The following is a 22,715-nucleotide window of genomic DNA, read 5'->3' as shown; positions in this document are numbered from 1 at the left end:
CATCAAGTAATAAGCTTCACTAGAGTAACTGGTGACGTCCTCAAGTTTTAGAATTAGAGAACATTCTTTAAAAAATGTTAAAGATTTTTTAAAAATGGGTGCCTAAGGGGCTAAGCATCTGACTCTTGATTTTGCCTCAGGCCGTGATCTCAGGGTCCTGGGATTGAACCTGCACGGGGCTCCTTCTGCCGCTTCCTCCCTGATGCACTCTCTCTCTCCCTAAAATAATAGATCTTTGAAAAAGAAAAAAATATTTTAAAGATTTTATGCTTTCTCTGTTATCAAAAATAATATTAAAATAAACCTGAAGAAATACTATTTTTCTGTGGATTTACCCTAGATTTCCATGACTCTCTTCAATTTGGCCTCCATATCTCCAGCACTAAGTTTTCCAAAATGATCCAAGAAGTGAAAATCTAAGCACTTACTAGCTCAGGCTTCCTAGGAAATGGGAAGCAAACGCATCAAGTCAAACATCTCACGCTCATGTGAGGTGAAGAGCACGGGTTTTGAAGCCAGACTTGTGGACCAAACTCCGAAATCCACTAGCTAGCAGACATGCTACACGGGGCGGTCCCTCAACTTCTCTGTGCCTCATTTCCTCAACTGTAAAATGGGCGAGCATGAAGATAAAGAGTGACTGGTCCTAGTATGCACTCAGCTTTGGCTAATGGTTGTCATAGGAGAAAATGAAAAAGGTATTCCCAGTGACTTAGCATTCGGTAAATGATGTTGGAACAACTAGCAGCCACTGGAAGGAGAAAATCTAGATCCTTCCTTCACAACACTCCCCAGAATATATTTCATATGAGTTAAAGAATATTAAAGTTAAAATATTAAGTTAAAATATTAAAAACAATCTTAAAATATTAAAATACTAAAAACAATCTTATAAATGTAAACTTTAAAACAGAAGAGAATGTATCTATGACCTTAGGAAAAAGAAGAGAGCTTAAAACTATATAAAAAAGAGAAAAACCCTAAAAGGACAGACTAGAAAAATACTTGACTCATACCCACAGCACAGACACACACATACACACAAACACACACAGGATAACCAAGGCAGTACATTTTGTAGTAGCAAAAACAAACACAAACAAACCACAAAATCAAAAGCAAGGACCCAATATCCTTCAGTCTGGAGTGGGTAAACTAGATCAAGCCCACACGATGAAACCCATACAATTTCAAAAGAAAAATAAAAAAACTTATGAACTGATATGAACAGAACCTAAGACATATCATTTTTGCAACAAAGAAAATGAAACCTGAAACTGTATCTATTCTCTATGAGTACATGCATCTGTATGCTGGTGTGCCTGTATGTAAACGTTTATACATGTAAATATGAATAAATGTAATATTCATATAGACATACAATCTGGGGGGATAAAAGCCAAACTAAAAATAGGGATTACAACTGAGAAGAGCGCTAGTTTGGGAGTGCTAGTCCAAAGAGACCTTTGCCTCATCCATAATGTTTTGCGTTTTACAAGGAGAATATGCAGTCATTTATTACTTACGAAATTAAAACTCATTTTAAAAATCTAAATTTCCACGCCAGCTTGCCTATACTTCTCTATAAGTCTAAGAAACTTTCATCCTCAAGGTCAGAATATCTTTCAATCCTATTTTCCAAACTAAAATATTGGTAGGTAATGACAAAGTTCACTGAATTCTTAATATCAAATAATAAGGAATAAATTACACTTTAAGCTAGGTAGCACATCTTACAGAATAAGAAAAATTGTGTACATGTTCAATGTCAAGTGTTTTCTATGTAACTAAAAGAGGCAGTGCTTATATTTATTATTTCTGTGCCTCTGAAGTTCAGGGTAGGTTCCTTTGGCTGGAGGGAGAGGGCCCAAGAAAACACATTTGGGGCATCTCCGTAGGGGGTTAGATTTTAACTGGAGGTCAGGAACCATGGAAACATACCCGAAGAGACAAAGGGAGAAGGGGATTAAAAAAAAAAAAAGATTTAAGGAATAGAAAATGAGTACTGAGAACCTTTCCACTCTACTGGCATCTCCTTTCCCAAACAAGCTGACTCCTTTACTAAGTATTTGGCTGCTCTGGTGATTAAAATGGATTTCACGCTGGAAGGCCTTGCTGTTCGAGGAAAAACAAACAAAGCTACTAAATAAACTATTCTTCTTTAAAATCTTTCAAGGAACACAGGACAAGCTCTTCAAGCCTATGTAGTGTTATACAGAAAATAAACCACCGTTTTCTTTCCAGTGGATAATCAGTCAGGAAACAATTCGGAAGTTACAACTTTCCTCCAGAAGAAGCAGGTTTACAGAAATCCCCACTGTGTTGTAGGATTCCACACCCAGACGCACTGGTCAGAAGAGTGCACCAGTGATTCTCAATCTAAAAGATCTACAAGAAAACAATTTTAGATGCCTAATAAATGAATTTGGAAACATTGCTATTGAATATGAAGCAGCTATGAAAGAGTATTTATAAAAACATACGTTGGGGGGTGCCTCGGTGGCTCAGTCGGTTATGTGTCTGACTCTTCGTCTCAAGCTCTGGTCATGACCTTAGGGTTGTGACCTCAGGGTGGAGCCTGTTGGGGTTCTCTCTCCCTCTGCCCCTCCCCCACTCTCTCTCAAATATATAAGTCTTTGAAGTGTGTGTGTGTAGATAATAAAATAACAAATTCCCAATACCATCATCCAACTGAAGAGAAGAACGTCACTATCTCCTCTGAAATTCCCATGTACTCTGCTCAGTTTATGTCCCATTCCCTCCTTGAATTTGTTTTTTATCATTCCCTCGCTTTTTGTCAGCTTTACCACCTTCTTGTATCCTAAAAACATATATTATTTGGTTTTGTAAAATAAATTAATTTTATGTAAATTGACGCAGTAAGTATTCCAGAATTGGGGCTCAACATCATAGGTCTGAAAGCTACCCATGTTGGGGTGTGTAGCTATAATTCATGCATTTTCACTATTGCATAGAATTCTAAGCATGAATATACCACAATTTGTTCACTCTACTGCCAGTAAATTTGTTTCCAATCCTTAACAATGACAAACACTGATTCTGTGAAGATCCTTGTGCGTGACCCCTGGCCCACGTACACTGTCAAAAATTTCTCTTCAATACACGAGTAAAAGTAGAATTGCTTAGCCTTGTATTTTTTTTTAAAGATTTTATTTTATTTTATTTTATTTTATTTTATTGACAGACAGAAATCACAAGTAGGCAGAGAGGCAGGCAGAGAGAGAGAGGGAAGCAGGCTCCCCACTGAGCAGAGAGCCCGATGCGGGGCTCGATCCCAGGACCCTGGGATCATGACCTGAGCGGAAGGCAGAGGCTTTAACCCACTGAGCCACCCAGATGCCCCTGCTTAGCCTTATATGATAGGCATTTTCAACTTCAGTAAGGAATGCCAAACTATCTTCCAAAGTAGTCATACCAATTTATATTTCAGTTACTTCCTATCTTCAGAAGCAGTTGGTATCTATTTTTTAAATTTTTGTCAATCTGATAAGAGATGTCATCTCTGTGATAAATTTGCATTTCCCCGATAATTAATGTGACTGAACTTTTCTTCACATATTAGAGGCCAGGAGGGTTTTCTACTTTTACTAAATGCTTGTCAAATTTTCCATCCTTTTTTCTATTGAGTTTTCTTCTTCTTATTTGATTCATAGGGTTTTTAAAATATAGTTTGGATATTAATCCTTTTCTATTTATATATGTTCACAAATGTCGTCCCTCCAATTCTTGCTTTAGTTTTCACTCTCTCTACAGTGTATTCTGCTACACACTAGCCAGATGAAAGACCACAAATATTATGGTTTTTATTTTTTTGGTGAAGTACAAGGTTAAGTTATGCAAGAATAAAGAAGACCCAAGCAGAACAGAATGCTTGAAATAAATGGTGCATGTCTGGAACTGCCCCTACCAACCATGGCAGAAAGAATCACTTAGAAATAAGGAAAAGGCTCCTGAGGACCTAGGGACTAGCAAACTCTTGCACAGTAAAGATGAAGTGCGGAAAGCAATACTGCTGAGTTGACATGAGGGTTAGTGAAAGACATGAACCTACAAGGTCAAGAGAGACTAGAAGAGCCACCAGCAGAAGAAAGATGTCAATATACAGTGACACACCAAAGAAAGTGACCTGACTTGCCCTCCGAATTTCCTGAGAGAAAGTAAACGTGAAGGCTAAGACAGGTTTGGTTTTAACAGTGTTGGTTCCACCAGCCTGTGTGGTCCAACAAGGGGCTGGCGAGCTGCGGTTCACAGGTCCACCCTGCATACCACATCACACGGACGTGGCACAGGAGTGAAGAGTGGTTTTTACATTTTTAAAAGATTTTTTAAAAATCAAAAGAAAAACACTTCATGATACATGAAAGTTATACAAAACTTAAATTTCAGTTCCCATAAATAGCGTTTTATTGGCACACAGCCATAGTCATGTCTGATCCTGAATTACTTTTACATTCCTAGGGTAACACTCAAAAGGTAAATGAGCCTATACTTTTCTGCTCCTACACAGTCTTTATTTTGCTTAACAAGATTACTTTGGCCTCAGCCAATGAGCTGTGCAAGGCTTTTACTCTTTCCATTTCCTCAAAAATTTGGATAAAATAGGAACTCAACTGTCCCTTCAAAATATTGGTAGAACTCACTTGACCCTGGAATTCCTTTGTGTGTGGGGGGTCTTCAGCATTTCAATTGTTTAAATATACTTACTGTCCTAATCTCATTTAGTTTCTTTTTATACCAATTTTGACATTTTATACTTAGGAATATATCCCTGTTTGCAAAACTGTTATTTTTATAATTCTTTATTCTATCTCTACCATTGAATCTCTACTTATTTATTCTATTTTGTTCTATACTTTATTTTTCTGCCTTAACTTTTTTTTAAATCAGTTTACCAGCGATTATTCATCTTAGTATCTTTCTACTAAGATACTGTTTTGCTTTATCTTTCATAGACACCACTCAGAAAATTGAACAGCATTTCTCTATACCAATAAAACTAACTAATGTCACTGAAAGATACCATGCACAGCAACCACGATGTAAGAGTTTAAGAATTAACCAAAAACATGCAACCCTCTTGTTGAGAAAGACATTTTTAAACTCTAACGAAAGACACAGAGGGTGATCCGAATACATGGAAATCTAATACATGTTCTTGGGTAGAATAGTTTACTATGCCAGGTCTTCTCAAGTTAACCTCTCCATTAAATTAAATCCCAATAAACATTATACAGTTATACTTTTTGAGAAATTGAGTAGACATATTCTAAAATCTATGTGAAAGAATAAAAGTCCTTAAACAGCCATGTTAACTTAAGAAAGAAATGAGAGGGATCCAGCCTGATCAGGTATCAAGAAATACCACAAAACTACAGGAGAAAAAAAAAAAAAAAAGTGACCTTGCTGCAAGAACACATAAAAAGACTGACAGATCAGAACAGGGTTCGGAGACAGATCCTCGTGCTTGAGCATAATACACAGACAAGGTGAATCAATGAGGAAATGATGGGTATTTTTAATGGATGGTGTGGTCAAACCCAACTTATTATGTGGGAAGAAAAATAAATACACCTGGAATCCTATCTAATACCAAATACAAAGTTAGACTCTAAACCAGGCAAGTCAGGAATTTATGAAATTATTCCTGAATGCCAAATCCCTGTATTTGTAAGATTTTATTAGAAAAAGCCATGCCTATTCATTTACACACTTCTGTATCTGCTTTCACACTACAGTGGCAGAGCCAAAGAGCTCTGACAGAGACCACCGGGCTTTCAAAGTTTACATACTCCCTTTAAGAAAAGGTTGGCTGACTCCTGTTCTGTAGGTATTGAAGACCTCAGTACTGAAGGTAAAACAATAAAATTAACCTTAGAAAATATATCAGCATATCTTTTGACCTTGGTGGGGGGAAGAAGTTCTTAAGGCAAAAAACTCTTTAAGCTGATAACACAGAAATTCAAGCTTTCGGCTCAATAGATCATAGAATCATAGAATAGATCAACTACCATCATAGATGATGGTAACTGATAAAAGATGGAGAAGTTATTTGCAAATTCCAAAACCAACAAGAGACCAATACCTCTAGTGTATAAGAAACCCCTATAATTTAATGAGAAGGAAGCAAGAACCCCAAAAGAAAAGCAAGCACTTAAATTGCTTAAAGAAGCAATTTGCAGAAAAAGAAATCTAAATATATAATAAGCATAAGAAGAGATGTTCAAGCTCTATAGTGATCAGAGAAATGCAAATTAACCCAACAAACAGATGTGTCATTTTATACCTTCAGATTTGCTAAAATTAGTCAGCTGTATAATGTTGGCTGATGGCAATATACAGACACCTGGTTTCTCCCAAGTTTGTTATTAACCATCAATACCAACTAAAATGAAAAATCACTGTCTTGGAAATAAAACCTAAGGAGGAGCAAAATATAACAGAGATGTGTCTATATTCAATCAGTATCTTATTCAGAAGAGATCGGAGGCAATCATTTGCAGACTTGAATACACAGTTGTGAGAATACGGACAATCACAAATTGCATTAAGAAAATAAATATAGCTAAAATAGTTTCATTTTGGCTAGTTTTCTTAATTCAAGTGTCTGTAGGTCAAAAGACTAGCCAGAAGAAATTTAAATGCTTTATTGGAAACCTGGATACACATTTTTACTTGAAATTATGTCAGACTTCTCTTTTTAAGGATTTAAAATATAACACAGCAGTTTCTAAAATCACTGGCGTATTTTATTCTTGGCTGAACTGAAACTAGGCAATAAACATACAAATGCACCATTAGAGATACACTAAGGAGAGTGACATTTCTCCTGATCTCTGAGCTTCTACGGTAATTTATGCCAATAGATGCACAGATCTGCACGCGGCTCACAACTCTTAAGCACAATGTTCGTGGGTTCGCAATCACAGCAGTGGCACCCACCAAAAACACTGCAGTCCCTTCCAAGCCTCTGTGTATGCCACCACAGTGAGTAAAACTAATTTGGGTTGATTCCTCTTGCCATAGTCCTTAGCCGTCACGTCCAAGCACAGCTACAACTCTCGTTCAGATCCCCGCCTCAAGTTCAGATCACAGGTGAGGTCTCTCACTTCCCCTTCCTTTCCGTTTCTCCTTTCTTCCCTCGCGTTTCCTCCTTTCTTACCCCTGTACCTCCTCCCCTACTGAACCCATCCCTCCGACCAGCATTTTCTGAGGATCTGTTATGATCCCGGCACTGTTTTATTGCTAGGAAGGCAGCAGTGGTGAAGAGAGACGAAGCCCCTGCCCCTTCTGAGTTGCCTCCTGGTTCTTTATGTATAACTATATTCAGCTATTACATTTTTCCATCGGACTGCTTTGTCCCTTGCCAACCCCATTCAAAATGATCTTACCTGTTTTCCATGGCCTGCAGGAAAAAAGCCCAAATTTTCTGGCTCGCCTTCCACGGCCCTCTAGGATCTGGTTCCACTGTCTTTCCAGCTGAATCTCCAGCTTCACTCTGCATGTCCTGTGCTTCGGCTAAACCTGAGCGCTCGCCCTACACCCCAGCTATGGCAGAATGGACACGGTACCGCACGATCGGGTGACAGGCTGCCTGCGGCAACAACCGAAACCCAATACAGAGTAACACAGAAAAACCGAACGGTGAGGGAAGCACGGATGAAGAAACAGACGACGACCTGGAAATCTAATACATGTTCTTGGGGGGAACAGTTTACTATACCAGTTCCCTCCAAATTAACCTCTCCATTCCCTTAAATCCCAGTACAAGTCATAGTTACACTTTGTCCCACAGCTGTTTATGAATGTCCTAGTAGTGCCACAGGACAGACACTGGGAAATGGGAACAGGGCAAGGTATGTAAATCCCTCTGGGAAAAGGTGACTGCCTCCCCCAAAAGGAGGCCTTTGAACTAGAGAAGAAAAGGACTGACTTTTATCTGGGGGGCTAAAAACCAACCAGAAAGGAAGATGTCCTTGTGCAGCAGTGAGCTGCCCAGACACCAGGGAGCAGGCCCCAAGTGCAGGGCCATGTAAGCCGCTACGATGCCCTGACGAGGGCAGAAGTCCCCAGCAGCACAGAGAAGCAGCAGCCCCTGCAGGCAGAGCTGCATCAAGGAAGCAGCCATGGCACCCTCTGGTCTCAACAGGACATCTAAGGACCGGCTCAACCAGCACAGCAGGAACTGGGACCGCCTCTCTGAACCCCAGGCAGAGGCGGGCCCGCTCCAGTGTCAAGGAAAGGCAGAGGGAAGGCTGCCGAGGGCCGCTGGGCACTTCAGGCAGCACAGGAGGACAGCTGATCAGGGCTCGAGGACACTAGCACGTGGCCGATCCCCACTAGGTCAGAGGAGATTTGTGTCGTAACAAATTGTATTTAAGAAGAAAGTGCGGTTTTACCTTGTAGTCCTCGGCAGATCACATCGAGGACCTCTGGGCTCTATTTTCACTTTTTTTTTTTTTTTTAATTTTTTCAATTTATTTATTTTCAGAAAAACAGTATTCGTTATTTTTTCACCACACCCAGTGCTCCATGCAATCCGTGCCCTCTATAATACCCACAGGTGGTGGGTATTTTCACTTTTTTAATGACAATGACCACTGTCAAATCGGTGTGCCAGTCTCTCTCCCTGACTAGATCGGAGTTCCTTTAAAGCAAAAACTAAGTCCACTAGAAAATAAACCTCCCCCTGAATTTCTGTGCCCCTTGTCAATTTTCACAAGTTGTTCTAGATCCCACAGAACCCTGCATAGCAAGTCTTCACAGAGAAGTACTAAAACTCTCCATTCCATGAGCCCATGAACGGATCTTTTCCTCCAGGTGAAGTGTAATCAGTGTTGAAAATACCTTCCGTGGGAGAGGACACGAACGCCCCCTTCATCGTAAGAATAAAGTGCATGCACGGTCAGGTCCTTAAGCAAAGCAAAACCCGCTTACTAGTAATCATCGCGCCGGTGACAGAAGCCAGAAATCCGACGCTGACGGCGATGAGGGAGATCACTCTCCCCTGCCTGTGTCTCTGCAGCATCACAAACATCAACACGCCCGCAGCACCGTGGACAAACAGGGACGAGAAGAGAGCCCACAGGAAGATCCAGTACCACATCTCTGAAAAGAAGAGCAGAGGGTTAATAGTTCTGCTGGAAACAACCTAGACAACCCGGGTTAATGAACAGGGGCGCACCCAGGGTTTGGAGGAAGTGTAAATGAGAGAACGGATAGAAAAGTGCCCAGTACTGTGCCTCACACATAGCAACACTAACTAAACATTAACGATGATCATCATCACTGATGCTCGAGGGGGGAACAGTTCAGCCTTCAAAACATTAAGGCGAAGACGCTCTGACTGGCTCTGTCTCCATCATACAGCTATAACCCATCAACGTGTCTAGAGAGTCCCTAACATATTTGCAAATCTCGTGCAATAAATTTATTAACTGCTGTTTGAGATAGGATTTTCTATTTTCTACACCAAATAACAGTGTTGACATTTTTGAAATCTACCTCTTAATTCAAATTGTTCCAGAAATCAACAATTTCATCTTTTATGATTTTAGGCATTTCGGGCAATTCCCCTCTTGGATCCCAACTTTATATACTAAGGCATCACTCAGAATGGGTTTTTTTTTTTTTTTAATTTCTTTGTCTCGCATAATTTTAATAGTCCTTACCCAGACCTTTCCAAGCTCCATCGTTCCTTCCTCAGAGTGTCCTTAATTACTGTTCACTGTGGTTTAGGCTACGGTCGATGAGCACACCTTCCATTCTGTCTCTCTTGTGCTCGTTCCCTTTCCTTCTGGCTTCCTGCACCCTCCCAGTCAACCCACGCAGCTCCAAGAGGCTTGGCCAGGTCCTTGCACTGACTCCATCTCCCCGCCCAAGCCCGTGGTGAGGTACGTCAGGGGAGACAACTGATCCCAGCTGAGCCGCTCTTTCCCTTCCTCTGGGAATTCTGGACTGGGCCCAAGGGAGCACCTCAGTCTTTGGGTGGCTGAGGGATCTCTGAATGGCCATTTCTTCATCACATGATGAGAGCCTTGGGACAAGATGAAAGAAAACTATACCCACCAAAGAGAAGAGACAACGAAATCCCTCATTCCAGTGATTCCTATGGCCTGCCACATCACCACCCTTAGTTTCCACATAACACCCTAGTTTCCTTGTCATAAAATTCCTTTTTATGTAAACAAGTTGTGTGACTTAGAGCTGGAAGAGCTGACACCAGAACGCTGGGATGTCACCTTGATGATCATCCTTGGTAAGCCAACATTCCGTAATGCAGGATATCTATCTACACTAGCGTTCTCTCTCATTGACCTCAAGAAAGGTCAATGAAACAGTCATGAAACAGACAGAGAGAACAAAAATGGATGAATAAGAACAGATTTATCAGGTATATGCTGTTGGTGGGAATGTAGAATGGTGCCGCTGCCAAGGAGAAGTAGAGTAGTTCCTCAAGAACTTGGAAAAAGAACTACCATGCGATCCAGCAATTCCGCTTCTGTGTATAGAGCCAAAGAATTAAAGGCAGCATCCCAAAGAGCAATCTGCACACCCGTGTTCAGAGCAGCATTATTCACAGCAGCCAAGAAACAGAAGCAGCTCGGGTGTCCACCAACGGGGATGGCACATACAATGGAATAGTAGTCAGCTTCAAAAGGGAAAGAAACCTTGGGACATGCCACGACAGAGCTCAAGCTTGAGGACGTCATACTGAGTAAAGTCAGCCAGTCACAGAAAACTACACATACTGTGTGATTCCATTCACATGAGGTAGATCCAAAGCAGTGTGGTTCAGAGAAGAAACAGAATTATGACTGCCCGAGGCTTGGGGAGAGGGGAACGGGTACAGAACTGCAGTTCTGCAAGACAAGAAAGATGTGGAGACCCGTGACACAACGGTGTGAAGGGACTAAATGCTACTGAACTACACACTTAAAATAGGTACGATGGGAAATTTTATGCATTTTTTTTTTTTAACCACACTAAAAATAAACTTTTTAACGTATGGATATAATTTTTAAAGATAATTATTTTCTGAGTCCACAGTCTCTCACGGTTGAGAAACAAACAGGGTTTTGGCGGGGTGAGGGGTGGGGGGTGGGAAGGCCTGGGGGTGGGTATCACGGAGGGTACCTATTGCATGGAGCACTGGCTGTGGTGCTTGAACAAAGAATCTTGGAACACTGAAAAAAAAATAAAATAAAATTTAAAGAAAAGAAAGAGATAATTATTGTAATGACCATAAATGAGAAACCAATTAAAGATGTGTGAAGTGGAGCGCCTGGGTGGCTCAGTTGGTTAGGCACCTGACTCATGATTCTGGCTCCGGTCATGATCTCGGGGTCCTGGGATGGGTCCCTGCGCCTGGCTCTGTGCTCGGCGGGGGGCCTGCCTGTCCTCTTCCCTCTGTTCCCCCCGCCCCTGTGCTCTCCCTCTCTCAAATAAATAGATAGATAAATGCATTCTTAAAAAAAAAAAAAAAACACCTCATGAAGGATACACCCCCCCCCAAAACACCTCATGAAGGAAAGAAGGTGTGGATAGAACAAGGTAAATACTAGGGGTCTTGGGCAATGGCACTATTCTATAGTTTGACTGCAGTGGTTTTGTACAAGTGTACAGTTTTGTCACTCCATACAGAAATAAATGCACACACATAACTGAGTACACCTGTCCAAGTAGTACTGGTGAAGTCTGAATGAGGTCTGTATCAAGGTTTTGATATTATACTGTGGTTTTCCAAGATGGTCTCATCGGGTAAACTGGGCAAAGGGTAAGGGGGTTCTCTCCGCATTATTTCCTGCAAACGCATGTGAATCTACAATCGTCTCCAAGTAAAAAGCTCTTTTTTTTTTTTAAAAGAGAGGATACACTGAAAACAGATTAAAAAATAAAATCATTTCAGCATGCCAAATTCTTAAGAGTAACAATCAGATTGGACTCAGTTAATGTGAAATAATTTGAAGGAAGAGTCACCAGACATATTTTCCAATGTGTGCTGAAGGACCATGCATGCTTCTCAGTGGCATAAGAGACAGATGCTGGTCATTATGGAAAAGAATACAAAGCTTGCCTTTCCAGATTTCAGGAAAATAGTGTTTTCATGCTGTCAATCCCAAACAAATAGCTTCAATTTATAATAAATGCATTAAAGACAAAAAGGCTTAACCTGCTCAGAAGATATTTCTATCTTTAAAGATGTAATTTTTCAAAGTGAACCTAAAAAACTGGAAATATAAGGGAATATAAGGGAACATGAAGGCATTTTCATCAGGGAGGCGCTGAGACAAGAAGGGTTCGATAGCAACAGGCAGATACTCTTAAGGAAGAAAATAATCAGGGCACCTGGGTGGCTCAGTGGGTTAAGGCTCTACCTTCAGCTCAGACCATGATCTCAGGGTCCTGGGATCGAGCCCTGCATCAGGCTCTCTGCTCCACGGAGAGCCTGCTTCCCCCACCTCCCTCTGTCTACTTGTGATCTCTGTCTGTCAAACAAATAAATAAAATCTTAGAAAGAAAGAAAGAGAGAGAGAAAGAAAACAATCATCTGCCTCGTAGCCCAAGCCAGCTCTGGTAGCTTACCAGATCTACCCCAGAAAACACTTTTGTTTGTTGTCCTTGAAATACAAATAGGGGTAAAGCACTCTTAACTATATTTAAGACTATGAGTGAGAAATTATTTGACATTATAAACAATGGTGTTTGTCTATTGACTATATAGTTATTGGCTTCAACAATAAATTGGCCTGATCATTTGGAAATGTAAATTTTAAGTTTAATGTTCTATGAAACCCCAAGATATCAAAGAATTATACAACTAAAATAGAACCTCGAAGAGTCCTCTAGTGACCAGGCAAGGGTTATCCCTTAAGCAGATTGAGCATAAACTACCTAAACTTAAATTTATTTTCACATTTCTGTCTTTGTTAAAAAATCGTTATTATTTATCTTGGAAAAACTGAACTCTGCTGAGAATATCTATAGCTAACTTAGGCCTCATGTTATCACTATGCTTGTGAATTACCTGATGGATGCACGCAACCTGGTCCATGGATAGGGCTTCTGAAGAACTTGATCTCCTCTGCATAAACAAGTCTGTCTTAGGCCCTGCTCACTACTGGCAAACAGAGGAAGCCTGCTGGGTTAGTTCAGGTGAAGAGAACTGCAGGATCCTAAGAGGAGAGCAAGACCAGATGTCCAAGAGCCCCAGAGGAAGGACAGATGTTAGGAGGACAGGCATGGAATACCACCACCTTCTCCTCAACTGCCTAGGCCATACAGCTGATGTGGACATCCACAGGCCCAGTGTTCCTGTCTGCCAACAGCCCACCTAATCCAAGCCTCCAGCAATTGAGCAACGGTGAGAGGAGGATAGGCCAGAGGGAGACTTGGTGCATGCTAAACAAGATGCAACACAAAATTTTAAAAATACAATGCACAAAGCAGAAAATTCTGAAGCCTGCCATCCATACACTCACCTTAATTCACTGGAAGGAAATATTCCTTCTTCTTGGGTGCATCTCCTCTGGTTATTTCTCCCTATTCAAAGATTATGGAATCTTCACCGTAAACAAATTTTGCCTGAATTGTTGCACGGAGAACTGTGATGTGTCCCGGCCTCCAAACAATCCTAGAATAGCCCTGCTCCCAATCTGTATCTCTCATCAGCGCCCGTTGCCAAGTTGCTCAAAAATTATCTTCTGTGCTTTTGTTTTTAATCCTTGGGCAAAATTATTTATGAGAAATGGTTTTCTCTAGATGTCTAAAATGTATTAACTGGGTAAAAACAAGTCAAAGAATGGTACATACTGTACAATCCTATTTACTAAAAAATATGTTTATGTACAGAAAAAAAGCACAAACAGAAAACTTGACAATGGCTATCTTTTAAAGATAAGAGATGGGTGATATTATTTTATATATTCTTTATATTTTTTAGAACCTGCCTGAAATGTGTATATTTTTTAATTTTGCTGCAAACATACTGTCTTCAAAAAAGTAGTTTTTCATTCTAAAATTCATCAATGAAGGTGCTCTACTAGGCCAAAGTTCCTCAACCCAGGCTGCTCACAAGAACTACCCTAAATTAAAGTAATCTCTGGAGGTAGGACCTAAAGAACAACACTTTCGTCAACTCTACCAAATAACCACAACATGGAATAGAAATCAGAAGTACTACCCCATGCTAAAGTTACAGAAGAGATGCTTATGAAAAAATCCCAAAGTCATAAAAACAACAAAACCATCTCATTAGACAAACAACACTAAATGTATTTTTAATCCTCTAGAGACTATCTCACCTTTCTACTAAAATCATTAACAGGTGCTGAACTCTTACTGTATGCTCGACATACTCAAAGTCTCCAGCAGAAAATACCATGCCAGTAAGACATGGTTCTATTCTTTTTTCTCTCATATTTTAGTTTGAATAATTTCTTTTGGTCCTTCTTTAAGTTGATGGTCTCCACGGAGAGCCTGCTTCTCTGTTAGCTGTTCAGGATTTCTACCTTCTTTATAAAAATGGTCCACATTGTATCTTTAGATAGTCTGTGTTCACATTAGATTATCTCAAGCTTTGCTCTCATTCCAGCAAATCTAAAAGCGTGGAAATCACTCCCCTTAGTTTCCAATATCAGTGACTTCTCAGTTTGGGGATGCATCTCACCTAGGTGACTTATTAGAGTCTCAGGAAGATGATGCACTTATAATTTGAAAAAGTCCCCTAGATCAGAGGTCAGCAAAGTAGGCTCCATGAGCTGTAGCTGGCCCACTACCTGTTTCTGTAAAGTCTGTGAACTAAGAATGGTTCCTACATTTTCAAGTGGTTGAAAAATCAAAAGAACTATATTTCACACCTCAAAATTACACAGAGTTTGAATTTAAGTGTCCATAAAACTTTACTGAAACATAGTCAGACTCATCCAGACTCTCTATGGCTACTTCCATGCTATAAAAGCAAAACTGAGTAGTTATGACAAAGATCATATGGCCTGCATAGCTGAAAATATTTACTATGGTACATTAATTAATTTAATACAGTACTTTCATATATTAGCAAGAGCTGCCATGTTGAGTGTTTAGTTAATGATTTCAATGGCATATATTCTAATAACTCGGTTCTTCAGAGCACAGTGGGTAGCTGATATAATGCGGAAGAGAAGCTTGAACAAGAAGGACAATGTCAAAGAAGGTCCCAAGAGAATTCACTGTCACATAAGAATTTTTTTAAATAAATTTAATTTAACTAAATAATAAACATATTGGAAATGGCATGAAGGTAAAGAAAAGAATCCACTGTCAAGAAATAAAGCAATCAATAGAACCAAATTGAGGAATGACCTAGACTTTACAACAAGCAGAAAGGGACTTTACAGTTACTATAATTTACATGTTAAAGGCTTTCATGGGAAAGGTAGAAAACTCACATGAACAGATGTGGAATTTTAGCAGAAAAATGGAAATTCCAAGTAAAAGTCAAATGGAAATGCTTGACATTTTTTTAAAAGTCAACAACAAAAACCATATTATCTGAGATAAAAAATTCTGTTAATGGTCTCCCCAATAGACCTGACACAGTTAAGCAGAGAATCAGTCAACTTAAAGATGGACCAAAAGAAATTATTCAAACTAAAATATGAGAGAAAAAAGAATAGAACAAAAGGAGGAGAATAAGGGAAAGAAGGAGATTAAGGGAAAAGAGGAATCACCCTCTAAGAGCTATGCAACAATTTCAAGTGGTTTAGCACACATGTAATTGGAGTCACAGAGGGAGAAGAAAAAGAGAATGGAAAAGAAAAATATTTGAAAAGAGATGGTTGAAAAATTATAAAAATAATGAAAGATATCACACCACAAATCTAAGACTCCAAGAGAATCTCAAGCAAGATAAAGACTTGCCAAAATAACCAAAACACAATAAAATAAAAATAAGCTATACACTACCTAGATACATCATAGTGAAATGATGAAAAATCAACGATAATGGGAAAATATTGAAAGTACTAGTAGCAACAGTTTACATATAGGAGAACAAAGATTAAAAACTATAGCAAACTTCTCATCAGAAACCATCAAACCAGAAGACAATAGAGTGACATTTTTTTAAAGACTGAAAGGGGAAAACAAACCAAACCAAAACAAAAAATCTGGAAAGGCAGGAATCTATATTTTGGAGAAATAGCTTTCAAAACTGAAGGTGAAATGAAGACTTTTTTCAAAAAGAAGAAAAGCTGGGAGAATTAATCACCAGTGGACCTAAAAGACATATTAAAGGAAGCTCTTCAGACAGAAGGAGTATGATAGTAGATGGAAGCTTAACTCTACACAAAGAAATGAACAAAAAAGAAAGTTAAAATGAAGGTAAACATAAAGGACATTTTTCCTTATTTTTAATCATTCTTAACATATTAACTGGACTTAAAAATAAGTCACTGTATTCGTCCACTTGAAACTGCAATTAACATAGAAGTTGAAGCTACAGTAAATATTTAAAGCTATCTGCTTCTGCTTTTTAAAGAGAGAAAAAAACACTAGTTTTTAAATTCAATGGTGATACTTTCAGGGTTTGCCTTAATTCATTGGCTTTCTCAAAGCTTATGGCAACACTTATTACCCACTTTCACTAAATTACACTTTTGCCAGCTAATTATATAATTTCAAACGGTAAATTACAGTACTTATCATTGAATAGTAAAAGAAATTTCTTTAAAAAGCAAGTTTTTTAATTTAAAACAATCAAAATATCACTGCTTTAAAGCAATCAGGTTAAGGCTACTTAAAATAGTTCAAATACTGCTCTATATTCAAGCCATAGTACTGTCTTCCTAAAAGATGTCACTCATCTTGTTCTTCCTTGTAATTGATTAGCTACTCAGTTACAAAAGCATAAGAATTAAATGTCAAAATCTGAATCTATTATGAAATTATAGCATTATACAATGATTTCAATTGTTATTACTTGTATGCCCTCAAGTATCTTAAATTATACATGTCATACTAAAAAAAAGTCAGTAACAACATGTTTGTTTGAATCAGTCACTGATTTAAAAAATCTTGTCAGCAATTGATAAAATGTTTCACAATCTCATGACACAATATTTCCAAGGGATATTAACACTGAACACTGAAAATTGAACTTTTTACATCAATGAGCATAACATATAATGAAATTCTCAATGTAAAAAACTCCTAAAATTAAATCTAAATACAGGGCCAGATGAATGACAGATCAGAAAATAAAAGCACAACCAAGAAAATTTAGCAAGTAATGTGCACGCCTGGTCAGAGTGTCACACCTTGGATATCACTTGACAATAATCCAGAGGAAGAAGTTACACCACACACAGATAAACAAAAAAATTAAACGAAGACATAATTTCAGATACTGAATCCAGAGTTTCCTAAACCAAATTTTAAGAAGGCCCCATTCTAAGAGCTGTTAAATGGTGTTCACAGAGTATGGATTTTTCTAGGTCCTAAGCTTCACCTTATAAATCAGCCTATTAAAAACCTGAGGAAGCACCACTTAAAAAAGAAAAATTTCTTAATTTTAAAGATTAAAGAAATAAGTTTATATGCAAATGGTAAGCGTTTTCCTTAACTCATAGTTAACTAAACTTTTCCTTTTCTTTTTTAAGATTTTATTTTATTTATTTGACAGAGAAGGAACATAAGCAGGGTAAGTGGGAGGGGGAGAAGCAGGCCCCCTGCCGAGCAAGGAGCGCAATGTGGGGCTGCATCCCAGGATCCTGGGATCATGCCCTGACCTAAAGGCACACACTTACGGACTGAGCCACCCAGGTGCCCCTAACTAAACTTTTCTCTCCCTACTTTCTAATTTCTAACTCAGCTTTCCCATAACATCAGCATGAGAACGGCTGGCATCAGATTGTATTACACACAAGGAACCTGAGCCTGGGAAACATGTGGCTTGTCCAACATGCAAAATCCATTTAGTTGCAGTCAAGCAAAAAACTCAAGTTTCTTGATCCATAAATGCAGGGATCCTACTGTTTCTTTAGACTCTTTATTTGCATACAAGTATCTGACAGAACCCAGATTATTCCAGAAGGAAGAATTCCAATAGCTGCACATTATCTAAGTGTTTACATAAATATTGCTAATGCTAAATTCTCCCATATACTTCAGATCTAATGTAGCTAAGCCATCTTGAATTTTCAAAATATGGTCATTTAATAGGAATTATTCTCTACAGTTAATGGTTCATATAAAGAAACATTACTAAAATATTAAATAGATTAAAATATTAAAAATAATATTAATAATTAGGATTAAAAGATAGTCACTTATTAAAAACTGGGTTTGAGCATCCTCCTGGAAATGAGTTGTTTATATTGAAAATTTAATAAGTCTTTAGTTATACCAAATTCTCCATATTAATTTGCTTTATATATCACAATATAGCTACAGATTGATCACCAAAAACTTTATCTTTAAAAATTGGGTGTTCCCAAACCTCGAGCTCTCAATAACAAAATCACCCAGAACTAGCTAAAAATGTTAGCTTCAGAGACCCCTTTCTCAAAAGTCCTCCATAAATAGGGACTGGAACCCTGGATTTGTACCTTTAACCCAACCCAGGTGATGCTGATAGGCAGCAAAGTTCAGAAACTATGTTGGATTAAAGTAATTCGTGGCAGGGAATGGGAGAGGGGTGCAGTTTCATCATGAAAATCCAGTCCACAACACTGACAGAAACATCGCAGCTAGACATTGATATGAGAGTAGTATACAGGTGCCTCCTGCTTTCCGAAATCTCCTATTATATCACTTCACTCTTACAAAAAGTCCTTCTAGATTATATCCCAAGATTTGTAAGAACAGGCAACTGGACCCAGGTAAAAGTTTGGTTCTTCCTACTTGTACAAGGTTTGGTGAAAAATCTCCTCAGCTAAGGTTACTGGAATTGGATAATCTAATGAGACCTTTTTTTAAAATGATTCCACTGCCACTGTTTATACTACTTTTACTTTTCTTTAATATCATACTTCTTTTATATTACACTTTTTATTTATTTTACTTTTTTATATTATACTTCTAATGCTAAAATACTTTGCCACGAAAAGCACAATTAGTCTATCCTACCTGATATAACCACATACATTTAATACAGCAGTAAGTTACATGGTCACTTCCATTATAGGAAAAAAGAAGCATATCAAATGCTTTGCCTTGTGTCTGGTATGTAGTAAATATTCAATGAACATCACTATTTTAGAGCTTTGGTATTTATTAGAATCTTTCATCTGATACTGTGGTAAATTCAGCATGCTATATAGTCTCGGGGCTCTCTTCTTACAGCTGATTTTTTTTTTTTTCTTAGTTGAGGAAGAGCTGACACACGATGTTAGTTTCAGGTACACAACACAGTGATTGGACAAGTCTGGAGGCTGCCCTATGCATCTGCTCGCTACGGCTGCACTGTCTGTCTCCATACAATGCTATTACAACACCATTGTCTATAATCCCTATCCTGTATCTTTTATCTGGGTGACCTATTCATTCGATAACCAGAGTCTGTATTTCTCAATCCCCTTTATCTATTTTGCCCACCCCTCCATCTCCCTTCCCTCTGGCAACCGTCAGGTGGTTCTTTGTATTTATGGGTCTGTTTCTGTTTTTTATTTGTTCTGGTTTTATATTCCACATGTAAGTACCATCACATGGTATCTGTCTTTCTCTGATTTATCTGTCTGGCTTATTTCACTCATTCTAATATCCTCCAGGTCCATCCATTTTGTCACAAATCTTTCTTTTTTAATAGCTAATATTACATTGTACATATATACCACATCTTCTCTATCCATTGATCTACCAGTGGACACTTGGGTAGCTTCCACGCCTTGGATATTGTAAATAATGTTGCAATAACAACAGGGCTGCATGTATGTCTTGGGATTAGTGTTTTCATTCTCTTTGGGTAAATACCCAGTAGTAGAACCACTAGATCATATGACAGTTCTATTTTTAATTTTTTGAGAAACCTTCACATTGTTTTCCATAGTGGCTGCCCCAGTCTGCATCCCCACCAACCGTGCGTGACAGTTCCTTTTTATTCCCATCCTCACCGACACTTGTTATTTCTTGTCATTTTGACTCTACCTGGTCTGACTCTACAATACATCACTGTAGTTTTGATTCACACTTCCCTTATGATGAGTGATGTTGAGTATCCTTCCATGTGTCTGTTGGCCATCCAAAGGTGTTCCTTGGAAAAATGACTATTTAGCTGCTCTGCCCATTTTTTAATTAGATCATTCATTCTTTGGTATTATCTATATTTCTTTGATAGTTTGGATATTAATCCCTTAACAGATATATCAGTTGCAAATATCTTCTCCCCCACTCAGTATATTGCCTTTTTGTTTTGTTGATGGGTTTCCTTCACTGCACAGAAGCTTTACCGTGCTATAGTCCCAACGGTTTAATTTTGCTTTTGTTTCCCTTGCCCAAGGAGACAGATCTAGAAAAATGCTGCCATGGCTAATGTCAAAAAGATTACTGCCTCTGTTTTCTCCAGGAGCTTTGCAGTTTACACCTAACTATTCTTAATCCCAATTTCCTTTCCTGGTTTCACTGCCTCTGCCCCACCCCGGACTCAGGCTTCCTCTGCAGTTTAGGCTTTCTCTCCACAAGACAAATACCTCTAGTGATTTTGACTCCTCTTCCTGAATTACCTTACTTTTCCGGTCCTTCCTTTCAATCACCAAACAAAGCAAAGGTAAGTTTATATTAAGAGTCTATTAAAGCGTCAAAATTACAGCTCACACAGTCCGAAGACGTACCCAGAAACTGCTTTAAGAAATGTCATCTAGACCTCGGACTTGCTATTGCCAGAGGATATGGATGAATCATACGGACGCATGATTCAAAGATAATGAGATGGAGACTAAGAAAGTAAGAACCCATAGATGACAATTCTGGTTTTTGAAAAACTACAGTAGCTTCATTCTCAGTAAGACATATAGGTAAAACTTCCAAAAAGTGAAAGCCTATAAAGTACAAATCATAGCAGCGCTAGTTAATGGGCTCTGTACCACATAAGAGTAAGGAATTTTTCACTTGTATTGCAGAAAAACCTCCTGTAATAGAGCATTTAGAAAGAACTTAATTCACTGGAAGCTAGGGAGCAGGGTACCCCCAGAAAGCTGCACACTTTCTTGGGAGCATACTGAAGGAAGATGCTGGTTATTCCCGTGTATGGACAATTCCAACTACACAAAATGGATAAAAAACTTCCCAACCCCCCCACCTTTCTTTCTTTCTTTTTTTTGCGGACAGTCAATATTAACACTAAAGTAGCTCAGCCACTATAAAGTCTAAAAGGGAACTAGAATAGTGTGTATGTATAACAGGAAAAATAAGCACATATATATTTTATCTGACCTTCATTCAAGCCTGAATTCCCAGCTTCTCGATGTCTGTACCCACAGAAGAGGGGCACCTGCCCCCCATTTGCAACAGACACTGCGAAAGGAGATGAGCCCGAGGCCAGCCTGTGCCTTTTTTCCCAGGGACCAATTATCTTTTCCCAGTACCAGTCTCACTCTGTGTTTACACACAGGTTTAGGGATCCTGCGTTTTTCTAAGTAAAAAATTCTTCTCTAAATTCTTAGCAACTAAATTTGGGTCAGAACACAAAATTGGGAGCCAAAGTAGTTGAAGAAAATAAAAGTAAAGCAAAGGAATGTATTACACTGTAGATTATTTTTTTAAGTCAAATTACCCATAAAACTGAAAGAGTACATGCATACTGACTATAATTTTAGACTGGGGAAAGGAGACTTAGAACATATGGAAAGAAAGAAAAACTATTTCATAAAGAAGGCATTTATCTCTACTTTAGTAAGCTGAAGAAGCGGATAAGCTACACACCGTTAATAATTTTGGAATCCCGTGAATGACACACTTTGGGAAGTGATGGATAGAGAAGAGAACTTTAGCAATGGTGATTAACAGAAGAGATGGAATTTCCAGGTACTAATCTGTTCTATATGGAATCCCTATACTAGTGTCTTCAGGAAGGAGAAAGAATAAATAGCAGAGCAAATTTGGTAGGATTTCTAAAGCTACATATATAATAAATATGGATCACTAACTTTTACACAGGCAATGGCAACTTAAAATTTTGGGAAAGAAATATTATTCAATAATATCTTATATTTTCCAGTATCTTTTGTTTGCTGGACAAAAAGTAGTTCCATTCACACATTATTAGGCTTATCAGGGCAAATAATGCTAGGCTATTCTGAAGTATCTTAAGATTTATCACCAGATGTGCCTGAATTAAAAATCTGTGTGGAACGAAATGAAAGGCACAGAACCAAGCATCATTGAGCATCATTTCTAGGGCCTGCCTCTGTCCCTGAGTAACTGATCCCAGCCATGTTACTTTAATGATGTGATACATCAGTATTTCTGAAATGAAGCAGTCAAACTATGTAAGTTCTAGTTCTAAAGCCTGTTCTAATTTCTAGCTCTTATTTTCATTTTTTTGAAAATGCATTTCTATTGAAGTAATACATACACAAGACTGTTGCCTAAAGATAAGTGTCTAAGGAAAAAAAAAGTCAATATAAAAACTTCCCTACTTCACCTTTGTTTAGGATAAAATACAAAGAGAATAAATAACACCTGTTATTTATGTTAGTGTAAAGAAAAAATAGAGATGAGAA

The 22,715-nt window shown here is 38.5% G+C and overlaps 1 protein-coding gene across 1 annotated transcript in view; it reads right to left on the bottom strand.

The window, feature by feature from the left end:
* Window positions 1-22,715, bottom strand: part of TMEM170B (transmembrane protein 170B) — a 30,110-nt gene that overhangs the window by 3,964 nt on the left and 3,431 nt on the right. The window contains exon 2 of the mRNA XM_059179255.1: window positions 8,956-9,126. Coding sequence (XP_059035238.1) covers window positions 8,956-9,126 — 171 coding nt within the window. The remainder of the gene's footprint in view (window positions 1-8,955; window positions 9,127-22,715) is intronic.

The sequence above is a fragment of the Mustela lutreola genome, chromosome 6, assembly GCF_030435805.1.
Source record: "Mustela lutreola isolate mMusLut2 chromosome 6, mMusLut2.pri, whole genome shotgun sequence".
Taxonomy (NCBI): Eukaryota; Metazoa; Chordata; class Mammalia; order Carnivora; family Mustelidae; genus Mustela; species Mustela lutreola.
Note: the sequence above shows the minus strand (reverse complement) of the source record. Positions and strands in the feature narration are given on the sequence as shown.